Here is a 25,463-nt window from a genome sequence, read left to right as displayed (position 1 = left end):
GGTGGTACTTGTTAGGAACAAGAAGCAGTTTCATTCGTTTGAACATCTGTACACCACTCAGGGAGGACACCCCCAGGTAGAGGAAAACTCCAAACAGTACAGCTATAGGGAATCGCCTGTAGGAGGGGACCCCAAGTTAAGGAAACGCCTGTAACACAACAATATTGTAGTTTATAGCTTAATTAACATCAAATGGAAATCTGTCCATCAAATATTTAATATATTCATGTTATGATGCATAAGGAACCAAACACTCAACAAACCATGTTTATCCAATGGCTGCTTGTGTGTGTATAACCATGACATAAATATAGAAAGAATCGTCTCAAATAACATTACTGACGTCATAAACATCGCACGATTTTCTAAGAAATGAAATATGTACTGCTTGATTTGTAGGTCTTACAAAGAAATTAACTGAATTTGCTCTCTTATCATGAATTTAATTTATATGTGATAAATAGAATTAAGGCTCATTTCATAAAATTATAGTGAATCAATAATTTTTTTTAATGAAACAGGAATATTCAGCAAGTATATCTCGATACATAGTCTTACAATCCGTCAACTAACCAAACTGTAGACTCCCTACCTAGCGTTCATGAGTATATTGATGACTCCCTACCTATCATAGCGTTCATGAGTATATTGGTAACTCGCTGTTCCTTTACTTCTACAAGCTTTGGTTTTTCACCGGGAGCATGTGTACGGCTCATCACACTCAGTGCAGATGTATGAGCAATTGTACGCACGGTGGCCGCACACATCCAGGGTAGGCCAAACAGAGCACAAACGAACGTCATCATCCCCATCAATACCTGGTCCAGGTGAAACCCAGAACCCTTCCGCATCTTAAACTCTTTCTTGTTCAGAATCATTCTGTAATGTATAAAATGATTTATTTAGTCTTAATATATTTCAACTGACGGATGAAGAATATGCCTTACTTCCTGTCAATGAAGATTATAAAACATTACATACAGCTCCTTATCCCGGAGTTCCTTAATGTTCACAGTTATCTCCCTTTAAAGTTATATTTTTAGTAAATGCATCATATAATATTCACCGTTTTATTCAGTGATTTAACAAATGTGTTCACCTCTTACCTAACTATTGTGTGAACAGCTTTTGTGTACTTTTTATATGTGTGACCAATTCGTGTGCACTTTTTCACATGTATGTTTCATACCTGCCAAGGGTCAAATGTTGACAAACTGGAGATCTCCAGTTTGAGGACTTTGCTCAAACTGGAGATTGCGCGCGGCGACATTTTTACTAAACATATTGAATTCATCAACAAAAAAAACACATATTAATTGAATAATAGTATTCAATTTGATAACAAGTAAATGAAAGTTATTATAACTTGTTCTGAATAGTGAATGAAACTACTAAACAGTAAACAAAAGTAGGATCAAAATCTCCAGAGTCAGTGACTCTCAGTTGTAAAATCCTTAGAGTCAATTAAAAATCCTGAGGTGAATTGTTTTCAAATGTATACTGATATTGATATAGGTCAATTTTGGATTAAATTAAATGTAGCATATTCAAAAACATTCGTGCAATTGAATTTACTTTCAAATAATTCCATATATTAAATCAATATATATATCTTTTTAATAATCTAAATATAGAAATTGAAGGCTCTTCTTTTTAAATCAAACCCATGTATAAGTTTCATTGGAAAAAAATAGAAAAATTAAGTATCTTTCTTTTTTAATGACATTATTTCCCACAAAAACAATTGTCTAAAATCAGGAGAGAGAGAAAAAAATCCTGAAAAAAATTGTCCATTTCCGGATTCCGGGTCCAGTTTTAGGATATTCATCACAACAAACATGGCCGCCGTCAACAGCATGTGCCGATTTTTTTGAGAGTCTGACTGCAGTTCTTTGCCAACATTCTTAAATCAATAAAAATATACTGATTTGTTGGCAAATATGGCTAGTTTAGGGTTTGTATAACTTCTTTGGAAAAATCTACGTTGATAATAGTTTATTTTACTACAGGTATGTTGATTATTGGAAACTTCACCCGAGACCCAATATTTGGTGACAGTCGGCCGGGTTTGTCACAGTTGACCGACTCTTTTAATTAACCCCTAGGGGTCAATTAGTGTCACTGACCATAGCTAATATGCCCTTTGTTGATTCTGTATATTGGACAACATTTTAAGACTTATATACACACTAATTTTAGTCAGAATTTGAGCGTCAAATTGACGCACTGTACGTCATGTCCGAGGGCGAGGTACTTGGCCAAGCGGGAGAAAACTGGAGAATTTGATAAAATTCGGGACCCGCGCGGGTCATTAATTTCAAACTGGAGAATTTGATTTTTGAATTGAATATTCGGGAGTCTCCCGCCCAATGCGGGAAACTTGGCAGGTATGATGTTTCACTTTACTTTCAATGCATGTTTCAAATATTATATCAACTATTCAACAAACAAAATTAACCAGTCATCAGAGATCTTACCATAAAGATTTGCCTGGCAAAAGGAGACCCAGACATGCTAGATTGACTAAGGCAGTATGTGTCAGCTAGATTGACTAAGGCAGTATGTGTCAGCTAGATTGACTAAGGCAGTATGTGTCAGCTAGATTGACTAAGGCAGTATGTGTCATTGACTAAGGCAGTATATGCCACTTACTAGATCCCCTATTGATTCTATTGTATGACATACTCACTCAGTGATCTGGGTCTCCAGAAACAGGAGAATAAATATCAGGAAGGCTGGGATAAATGAAGCGAAAATAATGTAGACCTGGATTGGTTTCTTTGTCCCTAGCGGGTGTACAAACCAGCCACGCTTACTTGGTGATGTCGGCTCAAAATTATCAGAAATGGATAATTTCTGAAATACAAAAAAGGAGGTGCCGATGACAATAATATCTTTATATAAGATATTTAATTATCTATACAAAACAAGAGGCCTCATTAGCCTGTATCTCTCATCTGTAACTAATGTAAATTGATTTTTGTCATTTATATGGGTGCTAACCTGCATATCTCTTTGTTCTAATATGAAAGTAGAATATTTTATTTATACAAACAAAACTTGGTTGTCCTTCAGCTCAGCATACAAAATGGCAAATATAATGTCCCTAGGCCTGCTGTTGAAAAGTCATTTATAGATTTGAACAAAGTTAATTCCTATGACCTTGACCTTTGACCATCAAAGCAAACTTAATGGCACTTCTACACAGCATACAACTGGCTCTATATCAAGGCCAGTGCTTTTTTTGTTTAAGATTATATTTAACAGGTCCTTTTTTGAATGTATACAGACACTTACCTAAGTGTATACAGATACAGACTTACCTGTGTGTATACAGAGGCAGACTTACCTGTGTGTATACAGAGACAGACTTACCTGTGTGTATACAGAGACAGACTTACCTGTGTGTATACAGAGACAGACTTACCTGTGTGTATACAGAGGCAGCCTTACCTGTGTGTATACAGAGGCAGACTTACCTGTGTGTTTACAGTGACAGACTTACCTGTGTGTTTACAGAGACAGACTTACGTGTGTGTTTACAGAGACAGACTTACCTGTGTGTTTACAGAGACAGACTTACCTGTGTGTATACAGAGACAGACTTACCTGTGTGTTTACAGAGACAGACTTACCTGTGTGTATATATCAGGCATGGAGTAGTCGAGTAGCACCATCAAAATAATAGATATAACGATCCCAAAGTCACCCAGAGCTCTTCTGGCCTGTAAGTAAGGAATTCATTTCTTTATTCATAACTGAGGGAACAGGAGAAACCAATACAATCTGAGCCCTGCCTCACTAGTCTGTGCCTTCCACATTTCCTTGTGAAATATCAAGACTGACATGTTAAAAGCTGATATGCCCGGTGCTTCTTATCACCAGTGTTATCATTGAATGACCAAGTTAAAAGCTGATATGCCCGTTGCTTCTTGTCACAAACATCAAAATAAAATTACAAAGACATCCAACACACACCAAAATAAAATTACAAAAACATCCCGTAAACACTAAAGTAAGGGTCTGGTGTAGTGTTTTATCTTCACCATCTATTGGCCCTAATGACACATGAAATATTGATTGGCTTTCAGTATATAATTATAAAACATACACTTCTGCCTAAAAATTTACTGTTCCTGAAGATCTTGAGGAAGTGGGCCACCAAAAAAGTGCCGATCGTCAGGATACTGGAGAGCAGAGCAGTGTTTGGCTGTCGAGGAACTTTTTGTTTATAGTCATGGTCGTCCTCGTCGTCATAGTGACCAGTGTTGTTAGGGTGACTGTACACGAGATCTGACGAAAAGTTGGTATTGGAAGTGTTGGTGTACAAATATAGGGAGGAATTGTATAAAACGGACTCGTTGTCTGATTTACATCCAAAATCTTTACAATACTCCTCCAATGGCACCAACGGATGATAATGAAATGTCTGAAACACAATCATGAAACATTATCAGCATTAATTAAATGTAGTGGACATATTATCAGCATGGTTTAGTGGACATATTATCAGAATTAATTAGTGAACATATTATCAGAATTAATTAGTGGACATATCATCAGAATTAATAAGTGGACATATATATTATCATAATTAATTAGTGGGCATATTATTGGAATTAATTAGTGGACTTATTATTATAATTAATTAGTGGACATAACAGAATTAATTAGTGGACATAATAGAATTAATAATTACTTGACATATTATCAGAATTAATAAAAAAACTTTATCTAATATATGGAAATATGAAATGACTTTATGAGCTGGTCACATTTATACGTTGTCTTTGTATAACAGTGTAATAATCAAAACCAAGGGAAGCAACTTCATTAAGTGAATTCTACTATCTTATTTTTGTGTACTCAGACATGCTCATGAAGTGGTGCATGGACAATACTTGCCTATAAAAATTGTACAGAAATTTCAATTGATGGAATCCTGATTTAGCAAAATGCTGCAGGCAAATTGCTCCAATTAGACAAAATTACAATAAAATATGTAGATTGACAGAATGCTCTCTTTAATTAGTACATTAAACATACTCTCTTGACTTACCTTATCAAGTTTTTTAATGACTTCAAAGATAAAGATGAGAGAGATGAGAATGGCGAAGATTTCCTCAGTAAATCTGGTAATGTATCGAACGAGGAAACTGCTTTCTGCTGCTACAACAATGGCTGAGATCATCATTACCCAGAATGCAATCCACACTCGCATCGTGAGGAACTCAATGGAATTACTTTTACAGAACTGAAAAAAAATAAGATAGCTGACATGAAAAATTATACTTTATTAAATATTGTTTTTTTTTTTTTGGTTTTGCATGACTATACATATACGTAAAAAGTAAACCACATAATATATTATAATAATTATACTCTTTCATTCACCCACAACATATACTGTAGTCTTATTTTCCTTGTACTTTTTTCAGGAGTCTCCCATTTTCTATAAATATTTTGCCCTCATTAATCAATTTTGAGCTTGAACTACTGAGTTGTAGTTATGTTTTTATTATCTGTCATTTTTAAAGTATTCATTTGTTAATTACAAGGATATTCAAAATTGCCGCTCTCTCCCCAGTGGAAATTCCAAGAAGGTGACAAAAATTATTCCTTGAAATAAGTTAACAATATTCTGAAATACTAACTTTCTCAAATTAAAAGTATAATTACATGTTCATATATCTTGTATAAGGATCAATCAAAGGCTAGAACCATACCTGTGTTAAACAACTGTACCTTGTATAAGGATTGTTTAAAGACTAGAACCGGACCTGTATGAACAAAGACTATAAAACCATACCTGTATTAAATGACTGTACCTACCTTGTATAAGGATCGATCAAAGACTAGAACCGGACCTGTATTAAATGACTACCTACCTTATATAAGGATCAATCATAGACTAGAACCGGACCTGTATGAACAAAGACTATAAAACCATACCTGTATCAAATGACTGTACCTACCTTATATAAGGATTGCTCGAAGACTAGAACCGGACCTGTAGCTCCTACTATCATCAGGGGCTGACCGGCAAACAATCCAAACACGATACCACTCAAGGAAGTACTGATGACCGTCTCCGTCACTCCCATATAACCACCCGTCTTCTCCTCTGTAATCCAGAAATCTCTCACATTATAGAGATAGTGTATAGAAACTACCATTATGATTATATACTGATCAATGACATCAATTGTAATATCATCAAAATGTTTTAATTCATTTTGGATGATTTTCTAAGTAGAAGTTTTTATTTTTATTAAAAAAAACAACTAACAATACAATTTATGTAGTGTATCTGAACATACCTTTAAATCATGTTTGCCTGCATATCTGTGTCATTTATTAGGACTATGAATACCATAACATAATACACTTAAATATTTGTATGATATCCCAAGACAATATAATATGCCATGGAGATAGGTTTTCAATAATAAGATAACTATACTTAGAAGTTGGAATTTAAAACACCTTTGACACATGACCTTGAAAATGGATCAAAGGTCATATGCTTGAACAATGGTGACAGCCCTACAACTAACATGCTATTGACAAAACAAGAGGTCCAATGGGCCTGTACCGTTCACCTGCTACCAATGCTGATGTATGTCATTCATGTGGCTGCTAAGCTGAATACATTTTCATTTCAATAGGAGAGAAAGGTAAGTATATTCATTTTGACAAATTTTGTAGCACATCATCCCAGCATGCTGCTGAACCATATTGTCAATCTAACTAGGTTTAGTACCTTTGAAATTAGGTCAAAGTCATTGATTTGAACAAACTTGGTACCCCCTTTATCACAGCATGCTACAGGCCCAATATCAAATCTCTGGGCCTCCTCATTATTGAGTTGTGTAAAAGACTTAAGCCCATTCGACCCCTGTGATGGTCAAGGTCATCAACCCCATTTTGTGACAGGATCAATACCACATCCCTGGACCTCTAAGCTATTGAGAAGAAGTTGTTTAAAGGGAATAGTTGACATCTGATGGATGGACGTGTGAACAACAGAAGCTGCTCTTTGACAGGTGAGCTGAACAGCAGAAGCTGCCCTTTGGACAGGTGAGTTGAACAACAGAAGTTGCCCTTTGGACAGGTGAGTTGAACAACAGAAGCTTCCCTTTGGACAGGTGAGTTGAACAACAGAAGCTGCCCTTTGGACAGGTGAGTTGAACAACAGAAGCTGCCCTTTGGACAGGTGAGCTGAACAACAGAAGCTTCCCTTTGGACAGGTGAGCTGTTGGTAGTTATCATATTTCACCCTTTGATTGCTCAGGAGAAATTTTTAATCCAGACACTCAGAAACTGGACACTGCATCAATAAGGTGGCTAACGATATTAGTAACATACCCAGAAGACCTCCAAAGGCGATGCAGGGAGCAAAGCAAGCAAAGAAGATGAACACGAAGGCTGCCACACACTGGCCGTTGAGAGCGTCGGTGAAGTCACTGACGTAGTGTGGATATCTACGCCTCATATCATTGATCAAACCTCCAAATATACACCCTGTCCTTTTCAGGGGATCCGACGGGATCTTCTCCTCCTCAATTTTCTTTATTAATGCTGAAGAACAAATTTTGATCACTCATGAATTTGACATATGAGAATGTCACAGAATTTTTATTTCCAAATAAAATCATCGAAGATGGGTAAAACACGAATCAGTAGACATTTAAATTTTTTTTATTGAAATAACCCAAAAATATTAAATGAATAATTGATATTCAAATAAATGACAAATATATACTTTTTAGAATACATTTTCTTTTATCAATAGAAGATTAACTCATACACAAGAATATGATGTGGTAGGGAGAATATTTTTCCAAAGATTTTCCTAACTTTGAAGAGTTTCATGAAAACTAAAATTGATACTCCAAGCATAGTTATACAGCTTTTAACCATCAGGCAATAGGTGCAAACCTTTTTTCTCATCTTCTTTTTGTTTTTTCCGCTTTCTCAGTCTCGCCCTCCTTTTGTTCATTTCAGCGATAGGAAGAAGTGTCTTCTGATCCCAGTCACCAGGGGGCAGCACAATGGACTCGTCCAGAAACTGATTGATGGCATGTAGGATTTCTCCGCGGGACTCCGCTCTGTACACCACATCGTGGAAGTCCTTCAATGGACAAATGTCATATTATACAAAATATCTGTCGCTATGGAAACAGAATTTTTTCCTAATCACTTACTTACACAATAACATGTATACGAATATCTGATTAAGTAAGCAGTCACCATATAAATAGACTCAACTTAACTGATAGATATCTCATAATTATATTTTTCCTTGTTTAATAGGTCATTTCATCAGAACCATGTTTTTTCTTGGTAATTTAGGTTTAGTACACTAAATTTCCTTGCCTGTAGATAAGCTATCAATTTAAAGAACGATTTTTTTTTTTTTTTTTTTTGGAGCACCATGCATACTCAGTCCTGAGAGAACAGACTCTACCTGGTTGGACATCAAGGTTGATATGGATCGGCCCACTTCATGGTAATCCATGGATGTTTTCTCCGGCCCAAGCAGTATAAACAAGAAGCGAACAGGAAGTGGAACCTCCGTCAGATTCTCCAGTATTTGACCTTCAGCTAATCGTACGAATGCCATTGTAGGCGTGTCCAGATAGTCAACAGAACCAACAAGTACCGTTATCGCCTCGGCACCCTTCGGGATACGACGGGTGATGTCGCGAATGTTTCGCTGGTTTGTTTCTGGTGTGGTGATTCCGATGTGAACACCATCTGTCTGCTGTTAAATTATAGAATTATCATTAACACAAGTACCAACAACCCAACAAGGTAGAATCTTATCAAAATACTTGTCATGTATATATAATTGCATCATATTAAAATGAAGATTTTTTTCTGAAACACTAAATTCAACATCTTTATTTATGAATATTAAAACATTTTACAGAAATTGATTTCCAGGAAGGAAACTGAACAATATGTATGTCTACCAAGTTATTTTCCAACATCAACCTAGAACCTAGACAAAGTGTAACTTATCATGTTGTAAAATGTAGCCTTTAACCAACCATACAGTGTTATAGTAAAGTATTGTTAACTTTGACCTTTGACCTACCATGTTATTGTAAAGTATTGTAAACTATGACCTTTGACCTACCATGTTATTGTAAAGTATTGTAATCTGTGACCTTTGACCTACCATATTATTGTAAAGTATTGTAATCTGTGACCTTTGACCTACCATGTTATTGTAAAGTATTGTAAAACTTTGACCTTTGACCTACCATGTTATTGTAAGTATTGTAAACTGTGACCTTTGACCTACCATGTTATTGTAAAGTATTGTAATCTGTGACCTTTGACCTACCATGTTATTGTAAAGTATTGTAAACTTTGACCTTTGACCTACCATGTTATTGTAAAGCATTGTAAACTGTGACCTTTGACCTACCATGTTATTGTAAAGTATTGTAAACTTTGACCTTTGACCTACCATATTATTGTCGACATCAACTTTTACAAACTGTAGGTCCTTGGCCTCTATCTTACTGCCTTTTCCGTTCACTTTGTCCGCCTTGTTTTCTCTGCGCTCCAACATTGGAATAGAAGCGGATGATGCTGATTTCCCGAAACTCGCAGAGGAAAATGACTTCATCAAAGACAACTTGTTACCTTGATGTCTGAAGGGAATCATAAAAAACACGATGTCTGAAGGGAATCATAAAAAACACGATCATCAACTGAGTCCACTTCAAAAGAGATTAAGGTGTCTACTGCTGTCTCAATATCGTGACCACGTGTAAGACGAGCTTTTCAGCTCAACATGTTATCAAGCATAAATAATACAGATTTAGTTATCAAATACTTATACTCTTTGGTTCATATAGAGTGTATAAAAGACAAGAAATAACCGATCATTCTACATATATATTGTAACTAATTAACCACTTAAATAAAGACATAACATTAACAAATAGATTTATTAAATTATATGAATTTGAATCTCATTTGAGGTAAAAACAAATGAAAACCACAATTCTTAGTAATACAACAAACAATTCAATAAGATTACAATTTAAGATTAAACATTTGGAAACAAACAGAATATGCTTGTGTGTATAGTGTTAAATCATCAAGAGGCGAGACCAATTACTGAATAGCCGGCATCAGCTTTTTGCAGGGATGGTATTTTACTTATTCAGACTTTGAGAACTTGAGTGTGTAATCTATAATACAATAAACTATGTACACTTATCACATCAAGCTCTGTCCAGAATGACCATTATTCAGACAGTTGTTCGGTTTAACTGGCATTAAAACATTTAATTTGTGAAATCATCATTTTGGGGGACCAATCTGATCACTGAAGTGAACATAGGGTATATATTGCCTCTTAACCACATGCTCGTCAAAACTGGGCAGCTGTGGCTATAATTCAAAGTTCCGCATCACAAAATTCTAATCAGCATCAGTTTTTTTTTTTAAGGTAAAATTTAGCGGGCTGAAGTCAGCAGCATGCAGATTCGTTATTGGGGATTCAACTATAGAATCTGCTACCAACTGCAGATTGGGGATTGGAATCTCGGATCATATAGAATCCGCTACTAACTGCAGATTGGGGATTGGAATCTCGGATCATATAGAATCCGCTACTAACTGCAGATTGGGGATTGGAATCTCGGATCATATAGAATCCGCTACTAACTGCAGATTGGGGATTGGAATCTCGGATCATATAGAATCCGCTACCAACTGCAGATTGGGGATTGGAATCTCGGATCATATAGAATCCGCTACTAACTGCAGATTGGGGATTGGAATCTCGGATCATATATTATAAGAAAAATTCTAATATGTAACTGCATCCCCAATCCTCTGCTGGAAGCGGCTTCGTTATTCAAATCCGAAATAACAAATCCGTTGCTAACTTCAGCACACAGTGAAATTTGCAGAAAAATTAAATCTGTGAAAAAAGCCGGCTACACAGTTAATTCAGCTGTTCATATTACATAAATGCTTTTTATATCAATATCAGATATCAAATGCTATATCTATACATGTATATGTCCGGTGCTGTGTAGACAGTGAGATGTAGCATTTAAAGAATGGTTAAAGTGATAATTAAATGTTGTTTTAGTTGACACAGATTAATTATATATGTGATACAATAAGGTAATACATAAATACAAGTAAAAACTGCAAAAACACAATTATCAAATGCAACAGCAGAATTTTAATGAAATTTTATCCTAAGTTATAAAACCTTATAACTATATATTAGAGAAAACACCATAGTCCAGAAAATAAAGATCTACCCCATAAATCTAACAGCATTTCCCTTTCTTCCCTCCTCAGAGCTCCAACTTTTCTGTCTTTCTCAACAGCTAAACCCCCCTTTCCTTTCCTACAACCTGTCCCTGTCCCTCCACCTGATGCTTTCTACCATTTCCATTCAATTATCCCCCTCTCTATGCCCTCCTCCATCTTTCCTTTCCCTTCCCAAATAATGTCCCCTCCCCTCCCTAGAGGCTCCACAGGTGTCTACCCTAATCCCTGGCATGCTTCCCTTATACATGTAATCCCCTTTGAGACTCCACAGCTTTCCTGCCCCTTGTCCTCCCCCCTGCACCACACACACACACTTCACTATAGAGTTATCCTCCCTTTCCCAACGGCTTTTCTTCCCTTATCCCCCTTTCCTTTCCCCATTCACCAATAATTTCTCTCATCATTCCTCTCTCTGGCTTTCCTTGCTCCAAAGAATATAACCCCCCTTCTATAACCCCCAGCCCATCATTAAGCCCCCCCCCCCCCCCCCCCCCCCCCCAGCATCAACCACACACACCCTTCATTAAAAACCCTTCCTCCCCTGGCCCCCTCCCTCAGCATTCAGCTCACAAGAAAGCAAATATAAATCCATGTCAAAAATGCTTAAAAGGGTATAAAACTTATGCAGCATACACAATTTCATAACACTATATAGCCCTGTTGGTGACAGGCCAAAAGAAAGTCTGTTGGGCCTGTATTGTGATGGCCCATATAAAATTAAGAAACTTAAAAACAGTATTTCTACAGTGTCATAGCAGTGATACTCTGAAAAGAAAAGAAAAAAAATATCACATTCTTCATGCTTATACATACTAAGTTTAATTTATCAACATGTGTTAGTGAATAATAAAAATGTCATAAAATATTTTTCTCAAATGAGAAAACTACCAAAACAACTACAGTGTCTAAAGAAGGTATACCGGTAACAGCTTGTCCAGAATCCAACTCATGTCATAAATGCAATTTATAAAATCAACACAAGTTAAAAATTATTTTTAAAAAATAACAAATTATTTTCATTAATTATTATAAGTTTGTAATTAATAATCACAATATATCCGACAATAGGTTCACGCCTGGTAATAATTAGGTCGCCCAAACTCCTCTCCACATCTGTTAAACTAAGATAAACTAGAAAATGCCTGTCAGACACAAATGGCCCCGCTGCCACTTGACAGACAACTGACTAGGGTAACACTTTATGCCCCCCCCCCCCCCCCCCCCCCCCCCCCCCCCACCCCCTTTCATGGCGGGGGCATAAAAAATAGTTGAAATACCATTCCACTGTTATTAGGCTTTATTTTCATTCACTATGCTGAGAGAACATCCTTTTTTGCTTTCATTGAAAAACCTCAGTGATAATATGAAATGTCCTTTATACAGAAAATATCGGAAATAAATGTTGACCTGACCCCAGACATCATCCTTAAATGACAACAGCTGTTGATGTAAACAATACAAACCACACCTCCCCAGGCTTATATTGCTGGGTATAGATTAATAACTGTAAGTTTTCAGCTGCTTCAGACAAAATTAGTAAAATTCTAATTGCAGTACTGAATTGTTTCAATTAAAGATTAAATACAGTAAAACAATACTTTTTTTCAAGAACTGTGGGACTCATCTTCGCTAGCCAAGGCTTCTGATTACGTTACACTACACGAACCCTTGGCGGATATAGTCGTGTTCAAACCGTCGCGCCCTGGAATCCCAGGGCACCCAATCAAATCGCGTTTTACATTTTGGCTTGGTTTCGCAGTAAACAAAAAATGTGGCACCCAGTACAGAGCTACATTGCCGACTATGTCATGGCATTTTACCTAAATACAAAAATCACAATCTTTGGGGGAACATTCGCAGTGTTTGATCAATTCATATAAGTCATTGATCACATATCTCATCGAAATGACACCAAACCTCGATGTGTGTTTGTAAACATCACCGATGAAGTAAATCGGTAACGCTTGTTTTGATTGGTCGAAAATTTCATGCGTGAAGGGTGGTAATTTCGAATCACCGCTAGAGGGCCAGAACTGACGCCTATATCTGCCAAGGGTTCGTGGAGTGTAACGTAATCAGAAGCCTTGGCTAGCGAAGATGTGTGGGACTAAGACCATTCAATTACATCCTCAAAACATAAAATCAAAACCTCTCTGAGCTGATATCTTTGAGAAAATCTGCTTTGAAGTGACTAACACTGTAGATTTCATAATCATTAAGTGGTGAGTTCTTCTTGTAAAAAAATAAAACTGTTTTTTTTTTCCAGATAGCGATGTATTGGCCTTGGTGTAAAAGCATGTTCTTTCAAATATATTCATTAACCAACAACTGAGATGTGTTTTGAGGACATGGTTGTATCTGGTATAAGTCCCACAGTGAAGGTATCCAATCGTTTCTTTAATAAATTTTTTTTGGGGGATAAATTCTTTTCCTAAGTAATAATATCCCTTTAAAAAAACCACCATTATCTTAATTGCCGTTCTAAAGATCTCTTCTCTCCTCCTTTTTTATATGTAATTATTTCCATCTCTCATATAGAAACATTCCTCTCTTTGTACATGATATACAAATATTCAATCTGTTATGTCGTATAATTTTATGTGTATCGTACATGTATAAATGACAGAAACCGATTACATCACTACAACTATCAAGCTGAAAGATAAGAAGATTTTTCCTATATAAACAGAGAAATGTGTCAGTTAGATTGTACAGATTTAATGTATGGTGAGATTTCTAACCTTGATAAGGAAGTAAATATCTTAAAGAAGCAGAAAATGATGGAAAAGGGCCAAAGAACTAAGGGAAATAACTCATTCCGGAGGGTAGATAACTCAAAGGTCAAAGGAAATAACTCATTGTGTAGGGTAGATAACTCAAATGTCTAATTTGGTAGGGTAGATAACTCAAATGTCAAGGAGAATAACTCATTAGGTAGGGTAGATCACTCAAATTTCAAGGGAAATAACTCATTTTACAGGGTAGATAACTCAAATAGCAAGGAGAATAACTCATTTTACAGGGTAGACAGCTCATATCACAAATGGCATGGCTTAATAACTCAATCCAAAGGAAAAACAAAATTGACAAGCAAGGAATGGGGGAAACAATCCAACATTGACACAGTTCATCACTCAGGTCCAGTTGCATGCATAGGTAAGTACATCAAATCCACGTTTTCACGGAATTTTAAAAAATGATAGAAAATAAGAGAAATAAGTGAAATGTCTACATTGTATGAAGTAGAGTAATTTAAGACACTGCACAATACCTTCAATGCATTAATAAGAGATAATAAAACAATACTGAAGCACAATAAATCTCTCGGTTTCTTGGAGACATACATACACCACACATTAAAATCATATTTCTAATAAAAGAAACTTTTTTTGCTAATATGCTGACTTGAATAATTCAGTAAATTTACATGACAAGTATTAGCCCTAGCTTTTGTTGTTTCATTCACTACAACTAATTCAAAACATTCAAGCTACCTTAGTGAGACTACTATAGCTATCAGAGTGAAGCAAAATTTCTAGTTTGAAATATTTCAGGCAATTAGAGACTCATTGTATCAATCACCTGTTTTTAACATTCACTAAGAGCTTAGCAATGCCATTCATTACCATAGCAACTTCTTAATGGCAACGTGTGAAACTGGCTCCAGCGTCAGCGAATCTGTAGGCTGTTTACTATACCTCTACCAAGAACTGGGGAGTACTGGTGTGCAACCATGATTACAAAGAATGTGAGAACTATAATAAGCCTTTGAAATCAAGGTTGGTGAGCCCAGAGTGCCCAATCATGGCAACCAATGTTGGTGACCTTTTATAACCATGGCAACCAAGGATGATGAACCCCATTGTACCTCTATAGCCATATTATCATAGTTATCAAGGTTGGTCTCAGTAGGGAATTGTGGAAGCAAAGGTTGGTGAACCATGTAGTGCCTTGTATGTAACCTTGGTGTATAAATTCACTAAAGAGTACAAAATCACCATAGTAACCAGGGTTGATGGACCTTGAACCATTGTTACCAAGGTAACCAGTGTTGACTAGCCCTTAAACTGTTGTTACCAAGGTAACCAGGGTTGCTGAGTCTTTGAACTGTTGTTTCCAAGGAAGCCAGGGTTGACTAGCCCTTAAACTGTTGTTACCAAGGTAACCAGGGTTGCTGAGCCCTTGAACTGTAGTTACCAAGGTTACCACTGTTGATGACTCCTTGAACTGTTATGGTGAGCAAATACATTATACAATTAATAAGAAAAATGTTGAAAAGCCATGTATAGTGGCTTTTACCAAATGGTGACAAGGGTTACACAAAAGGCACTACATACTGGTAAATAAAAGGCCATTAACATGCAGAGATGGATCCAGGTCATCCTTAACATTTTCTACAGGACATATCACATCCCCTTTTACCAACAAATTGAAACAAATTTTGAAAATCTAGCTACCATCTCCTGGATCCATCATATTGTGAACAAAAACAAAACTGGTGAAAATGATCTCCAATTCCAATCAATGCTAAGTCTATGCATCAACAGTGTTAATGTTATTTGTAGGCTAGGAGTTAGGAGGAAGAAATGTGGCGTCACCACAAAACTGTAGCAATAAGCAAAACAAAGGAATTAAAATAGGCCATTACATTCACACATAAAGGAGATGGTCTTGAATTCTGAATTATTTACTATGAACAGAAGGTTGTGCAAAATGTAGAACAGATAATTTAATAAAAGAATGTGAATTGTGAGTTTCAATAAATATTGAGATAAAACTGTGAGAAAAGGAAATTCACAATGATTTTTTTTTTTTAATTTGTTGATTGATAAACATTGTTGTATCTGTTCAAAATTCAAGGTCATTTGCTTCATAAATTTCTTCCGCAATGGAAGAGATTTTAGTAACCATGGCAACATAAACGCCAACCTGTTTTTATTGTCCGATCCCATTGCTCTAAGATTCATATATGAGATATTCCGACGTATTAGTGTTTTCACTCCCTCTCCAACATGTCTGAAATCAATGTATGGGTTCAAAGTTCAAAGTTAAGGTATGGGTTCAAAGTTCAAAGTTAAGGAATGGGCTCAAAGTTCATAGTCATTGTTTAGTTTCAAAGTTGAAAGTCAATGTACACGACAAATGGGTTTAAGTTCAGAGTCAATGCATGGGTTCAAAATTCAAGTTTACTGTACAGGTTCAAAGTTCAAAGTCAAATGAATGGGTTCCATGTTCCAAGTTACTGCATGGTTCATAGTTCAAAGTCAGTGTATGGGTTCAATGTCACTGTACGTATACAGGTTCAAAGTTGAAAGTCAATGTATGGGTTTAAAGTTCGATGTTACTGTACAGATTCAATGTTCAAAGTTATCTAATGGGTTCCAAATTCAAAGTTACTGCACGGTTCAAAGTTCAAAGTCAATGTTATGGGTTCAAAATTCAATGTTAATGTATAGGTTCAAGTCAATGTACGGGTTTAAATTTCAAAGTCTGAAACTTTATTCCTGACCATGTCTATAACAAACTACATAACAATATATTAATTACAATTTTATGTCTTGTCAACTTTAAAGATTCAAGATTTTCTAAAAGTGCCAACATCAATTAAACAGGTGTACAAAACATACTGTTTTTACTTCTTTTCTCCCACCACTTTGTTTGACATTTTCTTATAGACTCTATGTGTATCGGCTATCACTAAAGTCAGAACTTGTAAATATACTGAATTCCCACCCAAGCCTACAGCCAGAACTTGTAAATATACTGAATTTGTAAATATACTGAATTCCTACCCCAGCCTACACAGTAAATATACTGAATTCCCACCCCAGCCTACAGCCAGAACTTGTAAATATACTGAATTTGTAAATATACTGAATTCCTACCCCAGCCTATACAGTAAACATACTGAATTCCTACCCCAGCCTATACAGTAAATATACTGAATTCCTACCCCAGCCTATACAGTAAACATACTGAATTCCTATCCCAGCCTATACAGTAAATATACTGAATTCCTACCCCAGCCTATACAGTAAATATACTGAATTCCTACCCCAGCCTATACAGTAAACATACTGAATGCCTACCCCAGCCTACAGGCAGAACTTGTAAATACACTGAATTCCTACCCCAGCCTATACAGTAAATATACTGAATTCCTACCCCAGCCTATACAGTAAACATAGTGAATTCCTACCCCAGCCTACACAGTAAACATACTGAATTCCTACCCCAGCCTATACAGTAAATATACTGAATTCCTACCCCAGCCTATACAGTAAACATACTGAATTCCTACCCCAGCCTACACAGTAAACATACTGAATTCCTACCCCAGCCTATACAGTAAATATACTGAATTCCTACCCCAGCCTATACAGTAAACATACTGAATTCCTACCCCAGCCTATACTGTAAATATACTGAATTCCTACCCCAGCCTATACAGTAAATATACTGAATGCCTACCCCAGCCTATACAGTAAATATACTGAATGCCTACCCCAGCCTACAGGCAGAACTTGTAAATACACTGAATTCCTACCCCAGCCTATACTGTAAATACACTGAATTCCTACCCCAGCCTATACTGTAAATATACTGAATGCCTAACCCAGCCTATACAGTAAGTATACTGAATGCCTACCCCAGCCTATACAGTAAGTATACTGAATTCCTACCCCAGCCTATACAGTAAACATACTGAATTCCTACCCCAGCCTATACAGTAAATATACTGAATGCCTACTCCAGCCTATACAGTAAGTATACTGAATGCCTACCCCAGCCTATACAGTAAATATACTGAATTCCTACCCCAGCCTATACAGTAAATATACTGAATTCCTACCCCAGCCTATACAGTAAATATACTGAATTCCTACCCCAGCCTATACAGTAAACATACTGAATGCCTACCCCAGCCTATACAGTAAGTATACTGAATGCCTACCCCAGCCTATACAGTAAATATACTGAATTCCTACCCCAGCCTATACAGTAAACATACTGAATTCCTACCCCAGCCTATACAGTAAACATACTGAATTCCTACCCCAGCCTATACAGTAAACATACTGAATGCCTACCCCAGCCTATACAGTAAATATACTGAATTCCCACCCGTGCCTATACAGTAAATATACTGAATTCCTACCCCAGCCTATACAGTAAACATACTGAATGCCTACCCCAGCCTACACAGTAAACATACTGAATGCCTACCCCAGCCTATACAGTAAACATACTGAATTCCTACCCCAGCCTACACAGTAAACATACTGAATGCCTACCCCAGCCTATACAGTAAACATACTGAATGCCTACCCCAGCCTATACAGTAAATATACTGAATTCCTACCCCAGCCTATACAGTAAATATACTGAATGCCTACCCCAGCCTACACAGTAAATATACTGAATTCCTACCCCAGCCTACACAGTAAACATACTGAATGCCTACCCCAGCCTATACAGTAAACATACTGAATGCCTACCCCAGCCTACACAGTAAATATACTGAATTCCTACCCCAGCCTATACAGTAAATATACTGAATTCCTACCCCAGCCTATACAGTAAACATACTGAATTCCTACCCCAGCCTACACAGTAAATATACTGAATTCCTACCCCAGCCTATACAGTAAATATACTGAATTTCTACCCCAGCCTATACAGTAAATATACTGAATTCCTACCCCAGCCTATACAGTAAATATACTGAATTCCTACCCCAGCCTACAGGCAGAACTTGTAAACATACTGAATGCCTACCCCAGCCTATACAGTAAATATACTGAATTCCTACCCCAGCCTTTACAGTAAACATACTGAATTCCTACCCCAGCCTATACTGTAAATATACTGAATTCCTACCCCAGCCTATACAGTAAATATACTGAATTCCTACCCCAGCCTTTACAGTAAACATACTGAATTCCTACCCCAGCCTACACAGTAAATATACTGAATTCCTACCCCAGCCTTTACAGTAAACATACTGAATTCCTACCCCAGCCTATACAGTAAATATACTGAATTCCTACCCCAGCCTATACAGTAAATATACTGAATTCCTACCCCAGCCTATACAGTAAACATACTGAATTCCTACCCCAGCCTACACAGTAAACATACTGAATGCCTACCCCAGCCTATACAGTAAACATACTGAATTCCTACCCCAGCCTACACAGTAAACATACTGAATGCCTACCCCAGCCTACACAGTAAACATACTGAATGCCTACCCCAGCCTATACAGTAAACATACTGAATGCCTACCCCAGCCTATACAGTAAACATACTGAATGCCTACCCCAGCCTATACAGTAAATATACTGAATTCCCACCCGTGCCTATACAGTAAATATACTGAATTCCTACCCCAGCCTATACAGTAAACATACTGAATGCCTACCCCAGCCTACACAGTAAACATACTGAATGCCTACCCCAGCCTATACAGTAAACATACTGAATGCCTACCCCAGCCTACACAGTAAACATACTGAATGCCTACCCCAGCCTATACAGTAAACATACTGAATGCCTACCCCAGCCTATACAGTAAATATACTGAATTCCTACCCCAGCCTATACAGTAAACATACTGAATTCCTACCCCAGCCTATACAGTAAATATACTGAATGCCTACCCCAGCCTACACAGTAAACATACTGAATGCCTACCCCAGCCTATACAGTAAACATACTGAATTCCTACCCCAGCCTACACAGTAAACATACTGAATGCCTACCCCAGCCTATACAGTAAACATACTGAATTCCTACCCCAGCCTATACTGTAAACATACTGAATTCCTACCCCAGCCTACAGTCAGAACTTGTAAATATACTGAATTCCTACCCCAGCCTATACAGTAAACATACTGAATTCCTACCCCAGCCTATACTGTAAACATACTGAATTCCTACCCCATCCTACAGGCAGAAAGCTTGGGTATAAATGATCTAGGTTATACTGGGATTCTTTTGTGTTATTGTGTCATATCAATCATATGTTGTTTTCAATAATAATTTGTTGATATAAATATTTGTATCTAAAGTGCTGGGACATATTTTATATTTTTTATCAAATCTGTGACATCCTTTTTTTCCAATTAGCATCTTTACCAAATTGTCTTTAATATTTTGATGTATGCCTAAAGTACATCAAAATTCTGTATATATCATTTTTTTGTGAGTGAAAGTTATATCTAAGAATGAAAAAGAAACAAAAGTGAAAAATAAGAATTTGTGGATTGAAAAATCCAAAATTGAAAAAAGTGAGTGAAAATATATCTGTTTTTTTCATCAATAATACTTTTCCTTTTCTGTTTTTGATGTAATTGACATAATTGATATGATACAACCAAACCTATCTACAGATGGATTCTAACAACAAAGATAAAAGACAAAATATGTCGGTGATTTTGATTTCTTTGACAGTATCAACACATATATTGTGACATGTCAAAGTGCATTGGAGGTGCATATTAATCAATCCATCACGTAGAAATCACGAGAACGTTTGATTGAGGTGCAGAAAGCTTCCTAACAGCAAAGCATCAATTTGAACACACCGTAGGATATATTTGAGGTTAAAACCTTAACTATATGTCTTAACCTACACAGTTAGTGAGGACGTTGGTTGATCTATAAACCTTTAATCTGATCGTAATGTCAAATAAATGACTTCACATTCCACACCCATGCATGGACGTCACACATCAGACTACCGGGGATAGGCTCTCAAACACAGCAATTGAAAAATACTGGCAAAATCATATGTCTATGTCAGCTTGAAACAAGAAACAAAATAGGCACAGATAAACATCGGCTAAAATAGAATTCAAATTTCACAAAAATTTGTAATGAAAACATCAAGCATTCAAATAGCAGCATAAAGTGCTTTATACATTCTTACTAAGACTGTTTAGTAATCAAGTTATGAGTGATAAATACAAACCTATGTTTGAGAAGAAGCGTGCGGAGTACGTTCCCCTTGTTCTCTGGTCGTAGCTGGTCGTGTACAATCATGGAGTCAATGACACTATTCACAATTGTTGGTAAGTCAGAGGCATCAAGGTCAAGCAGCAGACACCCTGGACAATGTAGAGACAATAGGACAATGTAGAGACAATAGGACAATGTAGAGACAATAGAACAATGTAGAGACAATAGAACAATGTAGAGACAATAGGACAATGTAGAGACAATAGGACAATGTAGAGACAACAGGACAATGTAGAGACAATAGGACAATGTAGAGACAATAGGACAATGTAGAGACAATAGGACAATGTAGAGACAATAGGACATTGTAGAGACAACAAGACAATGTAGAGACAATAGGATAATGTAGAGACAATAGTACAATGTAGAGACAATAGGACAATGTAGAGACAATAGGACAATGTAGAGACAACAGGACAATGTAGAGACAATAGGACAATGTAGAGACAACAGGACAATGTACAGACAACAGGACAATGTACAGACAACAGGACAATGTACAGACAACAGGACAATGTACAGACAACAGGACAATGTAGAGACAACAAGACAATGTAGAGACAATAGGACAATGTAGAGACAATAGGACAATGCAGAGACAACAGGACAATGTAGAGACAACAGGACAATGTAGAGACAACAGGACAATGTACAGACAACAGGACAATGTAGAGACAACAAGACAATGTAGAGACAACAGGACAATGTAGAGACAACAGGACAATGTAGAGACAATAGGACAATGTAGAGACAACAAGACAATGTAGAGACAACAGGACAATGTAGAGACAACAGGACAATGTAGAGACAATAGTACAATGTACAGACAACAGGACAATGTAGAGACAATAGTACAATGTAGAGACAATAGGACAATGTAGAGACAACAGGACAATGTAGAGACAATAGGACAATGTAGAGACAATAGGACAATGTAGAGACAATAGGACAATGTAGAGACAATAGGACAATGTAGAGACAATAGGATGATATAAGCTTATAAACAACAAGACAAATTGGGGTGTACCCACCAGACGTGAATTTATATATATGCTATAAGAGTTCACAGGTATTGATTTGTAATAAATAAGGTGAACCTGTACCCCAAGTATGAAGCTCCAGTGACTATAGTAGAGTAAGAGATATAGTAAGGACAAACCTTTTTCTTTGGTGTAGGTCAAAGGTCAAAATGTAAGATCAGTTTGACCTATTTTTGATACAAGACACCACCTCAGTGAACCCTTAATTAAGTATATTACAGAAAGCCTGCCCTCGACCCTGGACCGTGATAAACAAATTGAAACACATACTTTTGAGAAATACCAATCTCCAGTCTATCTATTTAGCTGTGAAAGGCATACACTCAGGTAACCAACTTTTACGATCCAGACATACCACTCTCAATCAACCTTCCTCAGAGCATGAGAAGACTGTGAAATGACAGTGAGGCTACGTGGGATTTACCCCATCTCTCAGCCATTCATTGACAGAGATATAAATACCAGACGTACCATTCTCTAGCCCTCGTCGGAGCTCCAGAAGACTGTGAAATGACAGCGAGGCGACGTGGGGTTTGCCCCATCTCTCCGCTCCTTCTTCAACATCCTCCTCAAACTTGATCCACCTAGCCTTCTCTCGCCATTCAAAGTCATTGTGATCTCCTAGGTATAACTCGTCAAGCTCGACAAACACCTGCACAGGTGTGAAGAAATACTCATTTGTACTGGATTGGTTTTTTTAACATGACCCATACAAATTTCAAAACCTGTCTTCATACTCTGTACAGATTTTTCAAAGGAACATATTTTCAAAAAAATAAGACGGTTTTTTAGAATTAAAATTTGGACAATTTTAGAAAAATTGTCTACATGTATATGAATATTTTTGTTTCAAGTGCTCTGTAAATATTTAATTGGTATGTCTATGAATGCCATTGGATCACTCAGTATTATCTAAAAAAAAACTTTACCTTGAATAATGAGAGATTATTACAACGAAGTGTTTGTGTCAAGTCTGTTTCAGAACTATCGTTTACTCATAAAAAAGTCTACTAGACATGACCCCTAAAAATAGTAACAGTGACTTCACCTAAAAACCCAGAAATTCATAATTGTCCAAGATATTATGGTTCTTTGAGTGCATAAAGTTTGATAAAAATCCCCCAAGGATTAATGAAGCCACTTTGATGCTAGACTGAAGAGGACATTTTAACCCATAGCCCCCCCTCCCCCCTCGGTTAAATTACTGGCAGGTATTTTTTTGTATCATGAATCATGATATCTATATGAGAACATCAGGCTTCCTGAGAAAACTAAATATCTCCATACAATATAAGTCATTTTTAATGAGAACTTCAGCAAAATTGTGAATAACAACCTGTTTAATTCGTAACTTATTATTACTCCTTGATCATTAATAATTCTTTTATTTTTTAAGAAACAAATTTGTTACCTCGTGAGGACTGTGGTCAATTTTCTTTTTCTTCAGGATTGGTTTCTTTTTGCCCCTGTCAGATTTCCCTATGTGGACTATGGAGGCTACAGCATTGTGCTTGGCTATTTTGTGACGTCGTATTCCACGCACATTCTCAAAGCGATGGCCTGTCAAATAAACATACTTTTTTATTACAATAATTTTATTTTGAGAAAATGACAACATCATATCTTCATACTCTATACTATTTCAACTCACAGGAAACAATTCCTAATTGTGAATTACCGGTTACAGCTTCCAAGAAAAATGCTTCACTCTTTACCATACGATGAGAAAAACAGGATAAAACATATTCATGCTGAGTGCTAGGACAGATATCAGACTCTGGCATGATAAGCCACAGCTCTGTGCCTCCTGAGCCAAAGAAGCAGGCTCCATCAGCTGAGTGACAGAGGCCGTAACACTATGTACAAGCCACAGGGACCCTCTCCATCAGCAGATTGACAGAGGCTGTAACACTATGTACAAGCCACAGCGACCCTCTCCATCAGCAGAGTGACAGAGGCCATATTTAACACCATGTACCCCCCCCCCCCCCCCCCCCCCCCCCCCCCAACCTGGTCCATCAGCAGATTGACTGAGGCCATATTTAACACTATTAAAAACCACACCAACCTGGTCTGTCAGTGGAGTGACAGAAGCCGTATTTAACACTATGTAAAAGCCACACTGACCCTCTCCATCAGCAGACACCAACCCAAGTTAAAGAAGCATATCCTCTGTCAGCCGAGTGACCATATTTAACATTACATGTACAAGCCATACCAGCCTGTTCCTATCACAACAGCTATATTATCCATTAACAGTAAATGCTATCACAACAGCGATATTATCCATTAACAGTAACTGCTATCACAACAGCGATATTATCCATTAACAGTAACTGCTATCACAACAGCTATATTATCCATTAACAGTAACTGCTATCACAACAGCTATATTATCCATTAACAGTAAATGCTATCACAACAGCGATATTATCCATTAACAGTAAATGCTATCACAACAGCTATATTATACATTAACAGTAACTGAAATGTCCCTAACAATCAAGCAATTGCAACCAAATTTTTACATAAACAATCAGCAAAAATCATTGATAATTCAATTCCAGTACATAGTTTATCAAAACCATGCCTAAAGTATGTACAGGTTATGGCTTAAATCTAACTTCGAATGTACAGTCTCCCCCGGGAATGCCAAAAAAAAGTTAAATTTGCCGTTGTTGACACTTTCAATTGCTGTGCATTTTCAATAATATCATGAAGTATGTATTCAGTACTGTCACAAAATTATGTGAACATACTGGACATGTCATCCAAATCAGCTTTCTGTAGTAAAATGGCTTCCTCGGTTTCCGTGGGGACATGTCTGATATAGTCCTCCATCTTAACTTCGCTCCCAATCTGTCGGCGTAGGAGCAGATCTTCCTGTTTGAAGGGATCGTGGTGATGTTTGTGACGATGTTTATGGATTCTTGGCTCAGATCTGTAGGATTGAAGTGAACACATTCTTATGATGATATCCTAGCTGACATGTGATGTATCCAAATTATATATCAAGTGGGCAACAATAATGTAATATAAATCACTTTAAAGGCATTATTCTAGTAAATCACTCATTGTCTGTAT

At 36.9% G+C, this 25,463-nt stretch overlaps 1 protein-coding gene across 1 annotated transcript in view; it reads right to left on the bottom strand.

The window, feature by feature from the left end:
* LOC117317249 (band 3 anion transport protein-like) overlaps nucleotides 1-25,463 on the bottom strand; it is a 71,129-nt gene that overhangs the window by 13,409 nt on the left and 32,257 nt on the right. The window contains 17 exon segments of the mRNA XM_033871979.1: nucleotides 2-115; nucleotides 117-148; nucleotides 626-879; nucleotides 2,690-2,856; nucleotides 3,636-3,725; nucleotides 4,112-4,429; nucleotides 5,060-5,254; nucleotides 5,976-6,124; nucleotides 7,369-7,581; nucleotides 7,942-8,134; nucleotides 8,471-8,767; nucleotides 9,482-9,668; nucleotides 16,246-16,332; nucleotides 21,293-21,428; nucleotides 22,851-23,031; nucleotides 23,791-23,939; nucleotides 25,139-25,320. Coding sequence (XP_033727870.1) covers nucleotides 2-115; nucleotides 117-148; nucleotides 626-879; nucleotides 2,690-2,856; nucleotides 3,636-3,725; nucleotides 4,112-4,429; nucleotides 5,060-5,254; nucleotides 5,976-6,124; nucleotides 7,369-7,581; nucleotides 7,942-8,134; nucleotides 8,471-8,767; nucleotides 9,482-9,668; nucleotides 16,246-16,332; nucleotides 21,293-21,428; nucleotides 22,851-23,031; nucleotides 23,791-23,939; nucleotides 25,139-25,320 — 2,944 coding nt within the window.

The sequence above is a fragment of the Pecten maximus genome, chromosome 19 (genome assembly GCF_902652985.1).
Source record: "Pecten maximus chromosome 19, xPecMax1.1, whole genome shotgun sequence".
In the NCBI taxonomy this organism is placed as follows: domain Eukaryota; kingdom Metazoa; phylum Mollusca; class Bivalvia; order Pectinida; family Pectinidae; genus Pecten; species Pecten maximus.
This window is presented reverse-complemented; position numbering and strand designations above follow the sequence as displayed.